The sequence below is a fragment of the Engystomops pustulosus genome, chromosome 6 (genome assembly GCF_040894005.1).
Source record: "Engystomops pustulosus chromosome 6, aEngPut4.maternal, whole genome shotgun sequence".
NCBI lineage: Eukaryota > Metazoa > Chordata > Amphibia > Anura > Leptodactylidae > Engystomops > Engystomops pustulosus.
Genome location: NC_092416.1, coordinates 128,048,552 through 128,065,715, shown reverse-complemented (window position 1 = coordinate 128,065,715; position 17,164 = coordinate 128,048,552). Strand labels below are relative to the sequence as shown.

Below are 17,164 nucleotides of genomic sequence, written 5' to 3'. Positions count from 1 at the left end.
TATATACATATACTTACCAGACTTGACACTCTTCGTCTCCAACACGCTCCACTCGTCATTGTATATGATGCCGCATTAGATCATGTTATCAGACAGCAGGCAAACGAGGCTGGCGTGGGCCTGGGCCTTCGGCAGGAGCAGACGAGGGGCACATCATTGGGGCAGGGACAGACTATGCTCCCTCCTCCTCTCTGCATGGGATGTGCAGGAGTGCCCGGACAGCATAAGATGAATAAACCTCCTCCTCTCCAATGAGGGGGGTGGGGAGGGAGGTGGTTGGGGAGTGGAGGGGTTTGATGCTCTGCTGGGCCCGCAAATCATTGGGCAGCGGGGCACGGTCAAATCGAAGGATTGGCTCGCAGTCCAGGAATCATAGTAAACAATACTTCCTTCTCCTCTACACTGGGGGTGGGCCCCTGGATCAGCGGGCCCCATAGTAGCTGCATAGTTACGCCCCTGGGGAATAGGGATTGTGTCAGACATCTTTGTCTCCCGTACATCACCCGTAAGAATTCAAAGTTCTTTTTTTACCATTGTCATCTGCTATCGGTGGAAAGTAGGAACAATTTCCATAAAAATTAAATGATTGTTCGGTCCCACTGAAATCTATGGGTTCAGGTGATATTTTTCTAATGTACTGTGTGTAGTGAACTGGAACAGAAATGGGTTTGATTATGATATTTGAAATCAACAATGACTATTCAGACCTCTTTTTCGAAGTCTGCATTACAGATACATTTTTAATAACTGAATAACTGCTTATGAAAATCTATTTGTCCCCAGAAATTTAAGTTTAATAGTCTATAAACTTCTGTTTTTACTCCAAATACTGTATATATCCAGGTGGATCAGTATTTTAACTTTGAAGTGAATGCATTTGGAAACCAGAGGGATAGTGACTCACATAGAATCTGTTTTTACAGAAAAACGTATCCATTAATCAACACCACTAGGAAAAACGTAATAATATGTTATAAAATAGTGCAGATGTAGGCTGACCAGCAGTTATTACAGCACACAATAGGAAACAGTGCATAATTCAGTGCATAATTCACAGAGTGATTCAATGCTGTGAAATGCTTTAATATCGTATTAATAATTAGTTCAGCAGTTTCTTACAGGATAGTGTACATTCTCTTTACAGATTGACCGCATAGAGATTGATTCACTTAAGAAAAACATGGAAGAGCGCTGGAAAGAGATTAACCAAAAACTTCAGGAACAATCTCCACAGTATGATGCTGCTGGTGTCCGCAAGTAAGTGAAAAGCGTAAGTGGAAAAAATGAAATTCTGCAGTCATGAAATCCACCATTCATTGTTCCATTCATTGTCACAACGAATTGGAAAATCTAGAGCATGTTGATAGATATTGGAGCACATTAACTTACCAGTCCATAGCGGGAATGTCCGGCTGGAATGCACTCTGCCGCGATTTACTTAGATCGTGTGCCCGATTTCCTGCATGTGTCACTTCCCCGCTCGGGTCCGCCGGAGCTCACTATCTTCTTCGTGGTACATGTAAGTGCATGTCTTGCGACACAATTTTAAAGTTAAATCCCGTACAACGGCATGTCCCCCCTGATTTCTGTTGCATGAAAGCTGCCGCGATTGTGCCAAAATCCAATCGCGTGCGCCAAAATCCACTTCTAAATACCTGTCCCAGCCGTACAAAAATATCGGAATATCCAACGAAAGTGCGGTCCGTGGACCCTTGGTAAATAAGCCCCTATATGTTAGATAGATGTGCACAAGGTTTCCCCAAACCTCATACACTTGCGTTGTACTGTAATCTATCACAAATTTTCCAGGATTTTTATATTGACCACTATGTTAGATTAGGAATTCAGGTACCCAGTACTTGAATTCACATCAGCCCCTACTGTATGAAGCTGACTACTTGCAGTTCTTTACTTTATTCTTTCTGAGCCTTAGCTGCTCATAAGCCCATATGTGTTCACAGATTACATGAAATTGAGCCTTGAAGCTCTAATTGAAGTACCATGGAGAGTCTGGTGACAGGACAAGGCATTTATCTGCCCTTGGCAGCCAAAAAAACGGCATCCCCCCATGCAATTTTCCACCAACATATCTTAAGCAAACCCTTTCTCAACTGTAACCCTCCTCACCCTCATTATCCAAATATAATAACTCCTTCCAGTGGTTTTATCCTTGTAAGTTTCAACATCTTAGGCCCTTACACCCAAATGACACTACACTCACCGGCCACTTTATTAGGAACACCTGTCCAACTGCTCGTTAGCACTTAATTTCTAATCAGCCAATCACATGGCGGCAACTCACAGTGCATTTAGGCATGTAGACATGGTCAAGACAATCTCCTGCAGTTCAAACCGAGCATCAGTATGGGGAAGAAAGGTGATTTGAGTGCCTTTGAACGTGGCATGGTTGTTGGTGCCAGAAGGGCTGGTATGAGTATTTCAGAAACTGCTGATCTACTGGGATTTTCACGCACAACCAGTAGGATTTACAGAGAGTGGTCCGAAAAAGAAAAAACATCCAGTGAGCGGCAGTTCTGTGGGCGGAAATGCCTTGTTGATGCCAGAGGTCAGAGGAGAATGGGCAGACTGGTTCGAGCTGATAGAAAGGCAACAGTGACTCAAATCGCCACCCGTTACAACCAAGGAAGGCAGAAAAGCATCTCTGAACACACAGTACGACGAACTTTGAGGCAGATGGGCTACAGCAGCAGAAGACCACACCGGGTGCCATTCCTTTCAGCTAAGATCAGGAAACTGAGGCTACAATTTGCACAAGCTCATCGAAATTGGACAGTAGAAGATTGGAAAAACGTTGCCTGGTCTGATGAGTCTCAATTTCTGCTGCGACATTCGGATGGTAGGGTCAGAATTTGGCGTCAACAACATGAAAGCGTGGATCCATCCTGCCTTGGATCAACGGTTCAGGCTGGTGGTGGTGGTGTCATGGTGTGGGGAATATTTTCTTGGCACTCTTTGGGCCCCTTGGTACCAATTGAGCATCGTTGCAACGCCACAGCCTACCTGAGTATTGTTGCTGACCATGTCCATCCCTTTATGACCACAATGTACCCAACATCTGATGGCTACTTTCAGCAGGATAATGCGCCATGTCATAAAGCTGGAATCATCTCAGACTGGTTTCTTGAACATGACAATGAGTTCACTGTACTCAAATGGCCTCCACAGTCACCAGATCTCAATCCAATAGAGCATCTTTGGGATGTGGTAGAATGGGAGATTCGCATCATGGATGTGCAGCCGACAAATCTGCGGCAACTGTGTGATGCCATCATGTCAATATGGACCAAAATCTCTGAGGAATGCTTCCAGCACCTTGTTGAATCTATGCCACGAAGAATTGAGGCAGTTCTGAAGGCAAAAGGGGGTCCAACCTGTTACTAGCATGGTGTACCTAATAAAGTGGCCGGTTAGTGTATATAGTACATTGACAGTGTAAAAACATTTTGTTTTATCATAATGAGCATACTGTAGCAAAAACTGTGATAATTCAATAATTTAAAGGGGTTGGCCTCTCTTTTACGTAAATTGCCTATGTGCTTTTACTTCCTTAATAATAATCCCTGAATGCTTACCAATTGATTCCTCCTCCCTTATGCTTCCTTTATTGCTATGTGCAGACTGTGCACTCTGTAGGATCTTTCTTTACATGTCTGAACACTGATAAATAGGAGGGACCTGCAGGAGATTATGACTTATCCTTTTGCTCCCCCTCCCACCTCCCTGTGTATGTCAGTGAGACATACTGAGAGAAAATAGAGACACCAGAAGCTTCCATTAGGACAGACTGAAGGAGTGAGCCATTTGTGAGGCTCTAGCTGAGAACCTACCCACTTACTTGCTTAAAAATTGTGTGAATGTGGCATGAGCAGCCATATGCCACTATAGCTTTTGTTTGCAAAGTGAGACCAACGATGGTAGGTGCCACGCTGGACTAGAGGATACATAAGAATCAAATATAACTTATTTTAATTTGTATTATTTCTTCCAATGATGCCTGGGGTGGAGAGATAAGAGAAGGAAAGGGCTTGAGGTGGTTGCACCTTCTGTCTACTATACAACCTGCTGCGTGCAGTGAGCAAGCAACTGACTCAACGGACAGGAAGGTGCAGCAGATGTGCACTGCCTGATGGTGAACTGCCTGACCGCTGTACTGGGTTCAAAGTGTGACCCTGACTGATACTTAAACCTGCACCCCTGAGCCTGAGCAGAGGTGGCGCCCTAGGGGATTGCCTACCTCTGCCTGCACCTTGTTCCTACCCTATCTGGACGTATTGAAATGTATGCTAAATTTTGTCTCGTGGCCCTCCATCCAATTGTGGATTGCATGAAGGCCAGATGATGAGCTTTATGAAATATGTAATTGAGAACCTCAACCAGAAACTTTAGTAAGTACAGTAAGTGGGATTTTTCTAATTTATAATGTTTTATGGACTTAGAAAAAAAGGTCAGCCCTACTGTAGAAGATATATCATGCACTTTTAATATATTTAAAGAATATAAAACATAGCAATCTAGAGTGTAAAGTATACTTCTGAGAGGCAGGACATTTGTTTCTATCTTTTCTATCCAGGCAGCTGATTACAAGATTTTCCTGTCTCTCCTGTGACCGCAGTGTGCATATGACAGTGTCTGGCCAGTAAGTTTATGGGTTTCTGTATGTCATTGTTAAAATTAACATGCATTGATACACCAGACAGATTTTAATTTTTTTTTTTATTATTGTGGCATTGTTTTTGTCAGGGTGATACCAACTATCCCTAGGCTTCCTTGTTTTCCTGTTCATCTATCCAAACGTCCACACACTGTGTTTGCAATTGGGCAAGTCCGTCAGCAGAGCTTCAGGTGGGTGAAGCAGGCTATAAGATAATATATAAAATATTCAAGGGCTTTACATTAAACTCTATCTTAGGCTTTCAGTGTCTTGTTTTGTCCACCTTTTTTTGATTATGTAGTAAAATAAACAAACTAGTCAGCAGTAATCTGCAGAAAAACCTATGTTCTTGTTCCATGCAGTGCTCCCACAAGGTAAATGAAGCCTTGCATGATGCACATGTAAAACAGGAGACTCGGTAATACGGGGATGTGCTGGTTGCCGAGATGTAGAACTTCCTTGAATGAAGTTGAATGATATAAGAGAACAGTGACCGCAACCATTGGCTTTTACGCTGTTTTGAGAGTACAACTCCCAGCATGCAGCTGCTAGGGGAGAATCATCTATTTTGATTACTACAATAAAGGCTTAAAAACCAGATAAACCCATTACTACAGGAGATATGTTTTCTCATCCTGTTATCGCTTTCAACTGTTGGTAAAATTATGCAGCACAAAATCATAACGACTACTACAGTTACTTTTATTGCACTTATTTCAAGTTATTATTACACCTATAGATTAAAGTCAAGAATTCACCAGGCAAGGCGTGAGGCCTCACAGCTAGAAATGAGCATCAAGCACCTCCATAGTATGCATTCCCAGTTGTGTCAGGAGATTGCCAGAGTGCAACTGCATTTTGGAGGCTCAGATAAAGCCTCCAGGAAGACCATCGGCCATCTCCTGCAAGCACATTGTGTCACTCTGGGGAAGATCTCCAAAAGGACCAGCTCCTCTCAAAGGCTGTAAGTATAAGACATTTGTTGAAATAGCTGTGGCTAATATGGAAAATATTGAGGTGCAGTTTTATGAGGATAGCAATAAGGACTCCGGAACTGGGAGGTAAGTGAGGCAGAGTGCAGTTGGGTCAGTTGCAGTACCAAAGTAATGTTCCCACTTAAAGGGAGTCTACAGCACCCAAATCACTTTAATTAAAAGGCAATATCAAGTATGGTGCTTTATATGGATTCCAGACCTACCTTTACTATTTCTTTCATCTGTCGTTTTATGGAAAATTCAGTTTTTTCTCTTTATACCAGTGATTTTCAACCTGGATGACGCAGCACACTAGTGTGCCACGACACATGGTTGAGTGTGCCGCGGGGAAAGTTCCCCGAACTATGGTGCCCCTGTGTAGCCCTGCCGCCGCGCCCCCGTGTTTCGGCCCCCGTACTTACCTACGAGCCCCGCGTCGGCGATCCGCCCATCTTCTGTAGCTACTGCACTAACGTCAGGTCGCGTAAGTCACGTGACCAGAGGCGCGCGGTGCAGGAGCTACAGAAGTTGGGCGGATCGCCATTAGGAGTGAAGGTACGCGGAAGAAGACATCAAGGGTAAGTATGTAAGGTTATTATTTGTATAGGGAAGGAAGCTAGGGTTTTTTTTTTATTAGTAAAGGGAGGCTGGGGCTTTTAATTAGTAAAGGGAGGCCTCTAGGGCCTTTTAATTAGTAAAGGGGGGCCTCTAGGGCCTTTTAATTAGTAAAGGGAGGCCGCTAGGGGCTCTTAATTAGTAAAGGGAGGCCGCCAGGGTCTTTTTATTAGTAAAGGGAGGCTGCTAGGGTCTTTTAATTAGTAAAGTGAGGCCGCTAGGGGCCCTTAATTAGTAAAGGGAGGCCGCTAGGGGCTCTTAATTAGTAAAGGGAGGCCGCTAGGGGCTCTTAATTAGTAAAGGGAGGCCGCTAGGGGCTCTTAATTAGTAAAGGGAGGCCGCTAGGGGCTCTTAATTAGTAAAGGGAGACCGCTAGGGGCTCTTAATTAGTAAAGGGAGGCCGCTAGGGGCTCTTAATTAGTAAAGGGAGGCCGCTAGGGGCTCTTAATTAGTAAAGGGAGGCCGCTAGGGGCTCTTAATTAGTAAAGGGAGGCCGCTAGGGGCTCTTAATTAGTAAAGGGAGGCTGCTAGGGTCTTTTAATTAGTAAAGGGAGGCCGCTAGGGGCTCTTAATTAGTAAAGGGAGGCCGCTAGGGGCTCTTAATTAGTAAAGGGAGGCTGCTAGAGGTTTTTATTAGTAAAGGGAGGCCGCTAGGGGTTTTTTATTAGTAAAGGGAGGCCTTTTATGACTATCTTAGTGTCATTTTGTGCTATTTTGGTTGGTGGTGTGCCCCAGGATTTTCTAAGTATAAAAAGTGTGCCGCGGCTCAAAAAAGGTTGAAAATCACTGCTTTATACAAATGATCTTTTAAGGGAACCTACCACCACGAATCTACCTATAAAGGTAGATCGGGTGGTAGGTGGATGTATGGGACGTGAGGATAGCCCTTTTTAGAGCTAATCCTCACGTCCCCGCTAGCCTAGCATAAACTTTATTGCCCTAATATGTTAATTTAATTAAGCGGCTACCGGGGCGTGGAGTAGCCGGACACGAGGCTACACGGCGCGGCTACTCCACGCCCCAGTAGCTGCTTTCCCCCGCCTACCCTGTGATCTTCGGTGCGCAGCTCCTGGCAGCTGCGCGCCCTCGTCCGAGAAGCCGGAGTTCTGCGCATGCGCAGTAACTCCGGCCAAGATGCGCGATCTCGGGAACGAGGCCGGAGTTACTGCGCATGCGCAGAACTCCGGCTTCTCGGACGAGGGCGCGCAGCTGCCAGGAGCTGCGCGCCGAAGATCACAGGGTAGGCGGGGAAAGCAGCTACTGGGGCGTGGAGTAGCCGCGCCGTGTAGCCTCGTGTCCGGCTACTCCACGCCCCGGTAGCCGCTTAATTAAATTAACATATTAGGGCAATAAAGTTTATGCTAGGCTAGCGGGGACGTGAGGATTAGCTCTAAAAAGGGCTATCCTCACGTCCCATACATCCACCTACCACCCGATCTACCTTTATAGGTAGATTCGTGGTGGTAGGTGCCCTTTAAATCATACCAGGTGCAGGGCTGTGACTGCTGAAGCACCCATTTTTCTGTACCTTCTTTCTATGAGGGATGTTAATTATTGTGTGAAGAGGTGGTGCTGGGTGGCACTGCAGGAAAGGCCCCACCGCTTGTGCACTGACAAGCTCATTTGCATGAAAATTCTGATTGTTAGGAAAGACTAAAAGTATTACTAGAAGGCTTATAAAGTGGTCTACACACTGGGGAACATGTATCTAACTTTTGGCTTGCATTTTCTTTAATCTTTGAGACATGACATGGTGAAGTTTTTGAACATTTGAAGTCGAAAATGTTAGCGCAATTCTACAGCTGCCTCTGACCAGGCGTAAAAAAAAAAGATTAGAACTGATTGCGATTGGAGACTTTTTGCGACTTTTGTTATAAAACTTAACTGCAGACCAAACGCCACATGTATCAATAAGGAACAACTGCTAAGAGACATCTGACCATCAGAAAAGCTAAGAAAAGTCTAAAACCGAAGGGACAAGGCCAGACTTGGGTGATTTGGGAGCTAATAGAATATGAGAAAGGAGCTCTTTAACCTTTGATTCTTTTACTCAGTTCTGATCTTACCTGGTTGGTCTTTTGTATTATTTCATTAGTGGTCGTTTACCAGAGCTTAATATTTTCGGATCTGAGTCCAATTCCAGCAGCGGGGGAGGACGTCAAACACTGATCTCATCACAAAGATATTACACAAAAGCTGGCATCTTACATGCTCAGCAGAAAGAAGGTGCTACTGCAGCTGTCCTGAAGGTAAGATAACACGTGAGACAGGGGAGTTATAGGCAGAGAATAGAGAGAATGAGGAGAGACTGCCTATTGTAGATGTGAGATATTACTATTCCCTTGTTTCCTGCTTAGATGCTATGTAGGCTAGTCTTATGTATAAAGACCCATAGTCAGTGACTTAGTGATGGAACAATAGTTTAGAAGAAAATAGGACTAGCACTACCTAGACACATGGTTAAACTACCATATATGTCACTAACAGACATGTCATAAAGAACAAACAATATACAAAACACCAAATCACCAAAACAATCAAAAAAGGGTAACAAATACCCAGAATAATTTGGGTTGAAAATGTTGCACCTGATAATGCAATACAGTTTTCCAGGACAGCCCAGCTATACTTAACATTAACCCATCACAAAAAAAACATGAAAAAATATAGAGAGAACATACAAATTTTGGGTCACCAGACAAACCATATAGAAATATGTGAACAGTTTGTAAATGCCTGCACAATAACATAACACTGATGTTGGACCAAGAAGATCTTTAGAAGTAATGCACCTCACAGATCACAGACTACCTGGATAAGCCAATAAAAACCTGGCTGCTAGAAGAGCATGTAATAAAGGGGAGAGAAGGTGGCTCACATCTCCACCTATAGTGGCTTCCTCAGTTACCCTATTTTAATAGTTTTTAACTATTTTGTGGTGTTTGTTGTTTTGTATTTAATGTTGCATACTAATAAATAATATTGTTTTTGCTTTAGGAAATGTCTGCTTATGACATTTATAGTATATACAATACTGCAACACTAAGTCCTTGTTTAGCCTTTAACTTATTTACAGAGTTGCAACAAAGTGCTGCTATCTGCAACCTCCCCAATCTCTGTCTGGCTACCTGCACACGACAAGTGCAATTTCACAGGAAAAAGAACAACAATTTTTTGTGTCCCATGTAAATTGAAAAGATGACAATATGAAAAAAAGAATGATGGGACACAAACGCGTGCAAAAAGTTTGTTCATATGAATGTAGTTTCATTCATAGTTTATATGAAAAGGACCTTTCCCCACCTTCATCATCACTAACCCTTTGCACCCTTATTCACACACACGTGTGCCTGCCATACTGTAGCATGGTGGGCACATGTCGGCAGCCGGGAGAGGAGGAGGGGGTAAGCACTGCTTACCCCCGCCCCTCCCCATAGAAATACACAGCAACACGGCGCCGAATTCCGCCGAAGGATAGGACATGTACGAATGTACGGCGGCGCATGTGTGCTGCACCATACGACTCCCGTGCACCACCGTGCGCCCATTGCGGTGTATGGGGGACGTATATTTGCCATATATAAATATACGTATTATATATATACATAGGCCGTATATACGTCCCCCATACGTGTGTGTGTGTGTGTGTGAATGTAGCCTTAGGCTTGTTCCACTGATTCTGGTGCAGCTGGAAATATTTATCTTATCCTCACCATTCCTGAGCATTCAGTGTCATTATTTTTGGTTTTCTATTGTCAGATTGGCCCAAATCATCTGCTCACACCCAGGACCACCCAGCTGAGAAATTGATTATATGATTTGTATGTCTGGGCTAAACATAAGGGGGGGGATTTATTATACACCAGCACACAAGTGCCATCAAATGATAAAACCAAGTCTTGCCGGATACATCATGACTAGAGGCATAGAACCTGTAGAACTGCAGTAACATCCCATGCCCGCCCACTCTGTTGGGGGCCCTGCTCCTCTACACCCCCTTCACACCCACATAGCATGGAGTGGCCTAATCGCAAATTCTTGCAGTGTGCAAGAATTTTCATTTATTTCAAAGCTTCTAAGCCAGAAAATTGGTGTAGAAGCAGTTATAAATCTCTGTAGATGAAGCATCCTGCATCATACCCATGGCTTTTTATGAAAATATTTTTTACCTGAAGACAGAACAAACTCTACAAATCTACTAGGATGAAGGATTGTAAACCAAGTACACTTACATGCTGATGTGTGCCCCATCTGACAGGATCCACTCTTCTTCTAGATCATTATGTCCTTGTTTTTACAAAAATAGGCTTAAAAATATATGCAAATAAGCCTGAGCCTTAATTTTTTTGGTCATAACAAAGTTATAGGAAGCTAAAAGAAGAGTGGATCCTGTCAGAGGGGACACACACGCTTGGTTTACAATCGTTCATCCTGGTGGTAGATTTCCTTTCATTTATATTGATAAGAACATGTTGGTGCACTGTGGGTGTGGCTGAGAGGTCTACTATCCAGCATCTTCTTAACCACAGACTTGATGGACAGTGTCCTGCTCCCCCTATGAAATTGAGTAAGGGAGAGAGTGCACCAGAGATCTTCACCTCACCCATGGTGCACTAAACGCTTGTGTGGTTACATGTCAAAATTACATTTTTGCTGCACTTAGGAATTTAACTGAAACAAATGATTTCTGTAGTCTACATTGGAGTGCAGAGCAGACAGGCTACTGCTTCATGTATATGGGAAAACACCAAACAATTTAGGCTCTATCCACAGGATAGATGTCATCACTGAGACACCCACCTCTATGGATAGGGTCTAACTTGTTTGGTGAGAAAACCCCTCTTGTGATTAGTGTTTACATGCTGTTATATGTTTTACATTCCACAGAAAGAAATAATCATATTAGGCCAGAAAGCGCCTATCTATGAGGGCAGGCGGGACAGCAATCTACCACCAAATAAGCACAAAGATGGCAAGAGAATGTCCACTACTGATAATGGTAAGAAAGTAGCAAAACAATTTTGTTGGTACAATTGTCTCAGTGGCAATCTTTAGGAAATGTTTTCCAGCTGCATCCAATATTTGGCCCCAAACATTACATCATAGTTTAATACTGTAATTTATGTTAACCCCTAATCAATCCTTAAGCAATCCAATACACATAATAGAATGTATAGAATATGTATACAAATATCCAGCAAACCCAAATATGTACTGTATATACAGTACAGGCGAACAGTTTGGACAAACCTTCTCATTCAAAGAGTTTTCTGTATTTTCATGACTATACAATTTGTAGATTCACAATGAAGGCATCAAAACTATGAATAAACACATATGGAATTATATACTTAACAAACAAGTGTGAAACAACTGAAAATATGTCTAATATTCTAGGTCAGTGGTGGCGAACCTGTGGCACGGGTGCCAGAGGTGGCACTCAGAGCCATTTCTGTGGGCACTCACCCCAGGACAGAGTTCACCAGACAGGAACAAATCCACCAAATCTTCCTTTAGTCCCAGGAAACTTAAGAGATGTTGCTAGTCCCAGGAAACTTAAGAGATGTTGCTCTCAGAGATATTTTAAAGCAACACTCCATTGGCAGTTTGAAAATGTGGGAATAGTAAGAAGGTGTTGAAGGGGCTGCATTGTCTTTGGAGGTCCTCCTGCTGGGCCCTTCATTCGTCCTCTGGAGAGAAGCTACAATGATAGTCTGCATTTTCCCTCCTTATTTCAACTCTATTGGTGGGTGTTGCGATTTAAATATGTGGAAGATCAGGCAGCAATAAGTTACTGCTTAAAATTCCATGTTGGCTCTTTACGGTAAATAAGTGGATTTTAGTTGTAGTTTGGGCACTCGGTCTCTAAAAGGTTCGCCATCACTGTTCTAGGTTATTCACAGTAGCCACCTTTTGCTTTGATTACTGCTTTGCACACTATTGGCATTCTCTTGATCAGCTTCTAGAGGTAGTCACCTGAAAAGGTTTTCACATCACAGGTGCCCTGTCAGACTTAATAAGTGGGATTTCTTAATAATAATAATTATTATTATTTATATAGCGCACACAGATTATGCGGAGCTGCACAAAGTATGACAAATCGGTCACTGTCCCCCATGGGGCTCACAATCTAAACAACCTACCTGTATGTTTTGGAGTGTGGGAGGAAACTGGAGGACCCCCACGCAAACACGAAGAGAACATACAAACTCTTTGCAGATGTTAACCTGGGTGAGACTAGAACCCAGGACTCCAGTGCTACAAGGCAGAAATGCTACCCACTCAGCCACAATGAAATGACCCCAAACACACCTCCAGGCTGTGTAAGGGCTATTTGACCAAGAAGGAGCGTGATGGGGTGCTTTCCCAGATGACCTGGCCTCCACAGTCACCAGACCTGAACCCAATCAAGATGGTTTGGGGTGAACTGGACTGCAGAGTGAAGGCAAAAATGCCAACAAGTGCTTAGCATCTCTGGGAACTTCTTCAAGACTGTTGGAAGACCATTTCAGGTGACTACCTCTTGAATCTCATCAAGAGAATGCCAAGAGTGTGCAAAGCAGTAATCAAAGCAAAAGGTGGCTTCTTTGAAGAACCTAGAATATAAGACATATTTTCAGTTGTTTCACACTATTTTGTTAAGTATAAAATTCCATATGTGTTAATTCATATTGCACTTATGCAATTATGCACAACCTCGCCACCTCCCTCTCCCACTCTGGGAGAGGAAGGTGACGTCATGCGGGAGGCGTGAATTCAGGCCTCTCGTGTGATGTCCGTCATCTCACTCTTCCATGCTCCCAGCATGGGAGAGGGAGGTGTGGGGACGTGCATAATTAGCAGCCCGGAGTGCCGGACATCTTGTCCCCGAGCTCTGTGCTGCTAATTATAACTTTTTTTTCTAGATGATCCAAGTGGTTAATTTCCTTTAAAGCACATTATTATTGTTTTTTTAACAACTAGTCTATGGGGATTGGCTATAAGCCATCACTGTGTGGAGTCATTCTCATCTCTGAGTCTCCAAGATATTGCTTCATGATTTATGGGTTTATGTGTTTGGCTACTAATAGGAAACTTTACCTGGGTAAATAAAACTGCCTAATACAGTCCTCCATATTGTACTTACCCCAATCAAATTTCTCTTCTTCCCGGAGGCGCAGGTCAAATTCTGTTATGTTTCATGTTCTGCTCGCTTTTGTCAGATAAAGGAGGTCACACAGTCATTCCTGTATGCAAACCCTCTCCATTATGATAACCACTCCTATTTCAGTGGTTGGATGGGAAGCTATCCTCACTGCCCTCTGGCACTCCGGTCCAGCACTGTGCCTCCCCTCACCTGAAGTCTCTATATGTATACAGCTTACAGATGGTCTCTACATGTGTAGAAAGGCGCAGCATTTATGCCATAACCATAGCATTCTCCATCTGCAGCCTCTGCCTGAGTGTGTCTTACACAGGCTGCAGCTAAAAGCTGGACCAGGTGTATGCTGTGATCAAGCCTTCACCACCAAGCCTCTGTATACATACGGAGACTGGCGGTCACGTGCCTACATACCGTCTGTGAAGGAGGCACAGCACTGGACCAGAGCACCAGAGGGAGGTATGTATAATTTCTGTTTTTACACTCTTAAATTTGGAGCTCAGACAACCCCTTTAATAAAACCACCTATTATTATTTTAATAATACCCCCACAACTTAAATTGCCCATGAGACAGATGCTTGCACATGGCTCTGCCACCATCTACTATACTGTATATATGGTAAGAAGTCAGGACTTCATCTCTAGCCCAGAAATACCAGCAAAGATACCAGATAATAAATCTCCTGTAGCTGACTGCATTACTCCTCCAATCCAATAGATTTGTTCCATGTATTTTATGAATAGCATAATACATAATTTCTCCGAACATAAAGTAGCTATACTACACTTAGCTACACTTTGTTACGTTATTGACTTCTTAACTTTTCATCCAAATATCCTAGTGCTGTCAAGAAGATTTGAGGAGAACGCATATACTGCACATAGACGTCCGCAACTAAGTAACAAACTCAGCTACTGAAGTCAAAAGGATTTCAATGCTCTCCAAAAAATAAGATAATATGAAATAAACACAACCTGAAAATATCACTTTTGTGTTCTGTGTACATAAGCGAAGGACTATCATGGAATGGTTAGTCCTTATTGCACAAAATTGTTTATCAATTTGTATTGAAAGAGGTACAGGCAGTCCCCCACTTACATGCAAACCCTAGTTACAAACCGATCTCCTTGTGACCTCTGGTGAAGCAGATTGGAAATATCACACCTTTACAGGAGCCCAAACATGTGTACTCAAAAAAAGACTTCAATTTTGTCTCATTACATCCATTAATAGATTGGGAGTGACCAAAGATCTATACTTATTCCTTTGCAATCTCTATATATAATATAAAAAAAATGTTGGCTGGTAGGAGGAAGAGTAGGTATTCAAATTGCATTATTTTTTGGAAACAATTCATAGACAATGTGGTCTTCATTTAGAAGGGAAAGAAGAGACCCTAAATTTCATTGCCCTACTGAACAATAATGCACACAATATTAAGTTGACATTCTCATACAGCATAACTTTAATCCCATTGATATCAAAATAGAGGTGGATAATCAGACTTTTGCATGCAGGTAGTGCGTATCAGGGACATACTATTAATGGTAATTATAATTCCTTTATTTATATAGTGCACACTGATTGCACAAAAGCCCTGCACTGAGCTTGCCAAATCGGTCCCTGTCCCCATGGGGCTCACAATCTAATCAACCTACCAATATGTTTTGGAGTGTGGGAAGAAACCGGAGGACCCGGAGGAAACACACGCAAATAAGGAGAAAACATATAAACTCTTTGCAGATGTTGACCCTATCCTTAAGGGGAATTTTTGAGACTACACAGAAACTCTACATTTAAAAGATTCATGAAGGAAGCTAAGGCTTTGGAGGAACAAAGACAATGGGGCACATTTATTTACCCGGGCCTGTCGCGATCCCCACTTTGCGTTGCCCGACGATCATGGAAGAAGGTGCGACAGAGCGGGGAAGCGACAGATGCAGAAAATCGGGTGCATGATCTTAGTGAATCGCGGCACAATGCATTGTTGTCGAACAATGCACTTCGGGTGAACTCCGTCGGCCAGGTATGTAAATCTGCCCCACTATGTTCATAGCATGAAATGTTTCTGATACTAAAAGTGTTTCCAGGGGCGTAATGATAGCTGTCACAGGGTGTGCAAGGCCCAGGCCACGACTGTCACCTCTACCCAGTGCATAGCAGTACATTAAACCATGATAGCCGCGGCCTAGGCCCTCTTGTCACAAATATGCCGGCCTCCAGCAGGAGCTGCAAGGGGGACCATAGATTAAAATCTAGATGGCAAGAAAAAAGGTTACAGGGTGTTGGGTTTCCAGGTGAAAAAGGGATATACGAAAAGTAAATTGTACTTTTGAGTATTTATTAACTGAAATTGTTTCACAACATGTTTTGACGCCAGATCGGCATCTACATCAGGTCACAGTACGGCAGAGCTGCTAACTCAAGTAGATCGGCACTCTTGCCTCCTCCAGCTCTGTAGAATTGTCATCTTTATTTATGCAGTAAGTGATGTCTATATCTGCCTTATGGCAGTATACTCCCAGATGGTATATATTTATGTATGTGGTGCATTCATTACCGTATATACACTGCTCAAAACAAAAATTAAAAAATAACTCAAATAACACATCCTAGATCTGAATGAATTAAATATTCTCATTGAATACTTTGTTCCATACAAAGTTGAATGTGCTGGCAACAAAATCACAAGAAAAGTCATCAGTAGAAATCAAATATATTAACCAATGGAGGCCTGGATTTGAAGTCACACACAGAACTAAAGTAGAAAAACTACAAAGAAAGAAAAACGGGTTGTCCAGCATCCAGGCAATGAGAGTGGCTTGTGAATTGATTAAAATTCCACTTTTATTGAATATTCTTTAAAATCATCAAGACGTCTAAAACATAATCAAACTGACGCGTTTCGGACTAACATCAGTCCTTAGTCGTAGCCTAGTGATACGTTCAAGCACAGAGTATTTAAGCACAAGGTGGGTGGACCAGAAATGTGACGTTGCATCACATGATAGATGACTATATAGATGACTGCATACTCATATGGACAGGTCCTCCAGAAAACATATCCGATTTCATTCAGTACCTCAATACCAATACATTAAATCTCAAATTTACATTCTCCCATTCCTCAACCAGCATTTCCTTTCTAGACATCATGCTAATAGGAGATCAGGCTAAAGAATGCATTCACACAGATCTCTATAGAAAGCCCATATTTGTTCAGACGACAACTCATACAAACAAGCAACCAAATTAATCTCAAATCGTCTACAGGATAGGGGGTATAACAAAAATCACATAAATAGAATAGCAACATCGATCAATACCCAACCCAGAATGCATTATTTGGGCAAAAAAAACGACATAAAAAAAGACAAGATAAAAGACAATGGGGGTCATTTATTAAGGGCCCGATTCGCGTTTTCCCGACGTGTTACCCGAATATTTCCGTTTTGCGCCGCTTGTACTTAAATTGCCCCGGGATTTTGGCGCACGCGATCGGATTGTGGCGCATCGGCGCTGGCATGCGCGCGACGGAAATCGGGGGGCGTGGCCGAACGAAAACCCGACGTATTCGGAAAAACCGCCGCATTTAAAAACCGAAAATGTGTCGCATAAGGACCGCTTACCTTCACCTGGTCCAGCTCGGTGCATTCCGGCGCGATGAGTTTACTTTCAGCGCAGCAGCGCCACCTGGTGGACGGCGGAAGAACTACCTTATTAAATCCCGGCCGGACCCGAATCCAGAGCGGAGAAGCCG

General features: G+C 43.0%; 1 protein-coding gene across 3 annotated transcripts; it reads left to right on the top strand.

Annotated features, from left to right (window-relative positions):
- Positions 1 to 1,149: 1,149 nt before the first annotated feature.
- LOC140066069 (glutamine-rich protein 2-like) lies at positions 1,150 to 14,387 on the top strand. 3 transcript variants are annotated; one of them, XM_072113619.1, is made up of 7 exons: positions 1,150 to 1,257; positions 4,592 to 4,657; positions 4,762 to 4,863; positions 5,412 to 5,636; positions 8,357 to 8,510; positions 11,149 to 11,260; positions 14,246 to 14,387. In XM_072113619.1, exons 1-7 carry the CDS (start codon positions 1,181 to 1,183, stop codon positions 14,320 to 14,322), a joined length of 813 nt encoding a protein of 270 aa, XP_071969720.1. In that variant the 5' UTR covers positions 1,150 to 1,180; the 3' UTR covers positions 14,323 to 14,387. The 3 variants fall into 3 exon arrangements, with proteins under 3 accessions (XP_071969720.1, XP_071969721.1, XP_071969722.1); XM_072113620.1 differs by lacking the exon at positions 1,150 to 1,257 and adding an exon at positions 4,096 to 4,406; XM_072113621.1 differs by lacking the exon at positions 1,150 to 1,257 and adding an exon at positions 4,096 to 4,415.
- The last annotated feature ends 2,777 nt before the right edge of the window (positions 14,388 to 17,164 follow it).

Bases quoted from the DNA above. Each gene is read 5' to 3' on its own strand.
- LOC140066069 (XM_072113619.1), top strand. From the start codon at position 1,181: ATGGAAGAGCGCTGGAAAGAGATTAACCAAAAACTTCAGGAACAATCT. The intron at 4,864-5,411 runs GTGGGTGAAGCA...TTACACCTATAG, and splicing joins GTCCGTCAGCAGAGCTTCAG to ATTAAAGTCAAGAATTCACC. The intron at 5,637-8,356 runs GTAAGTATAAGA...TTATTTCATTAG, and splicing joins ACCAGCTCCTCTCAAAGGCT to TGGTCGTTTACCAGAGCTTA.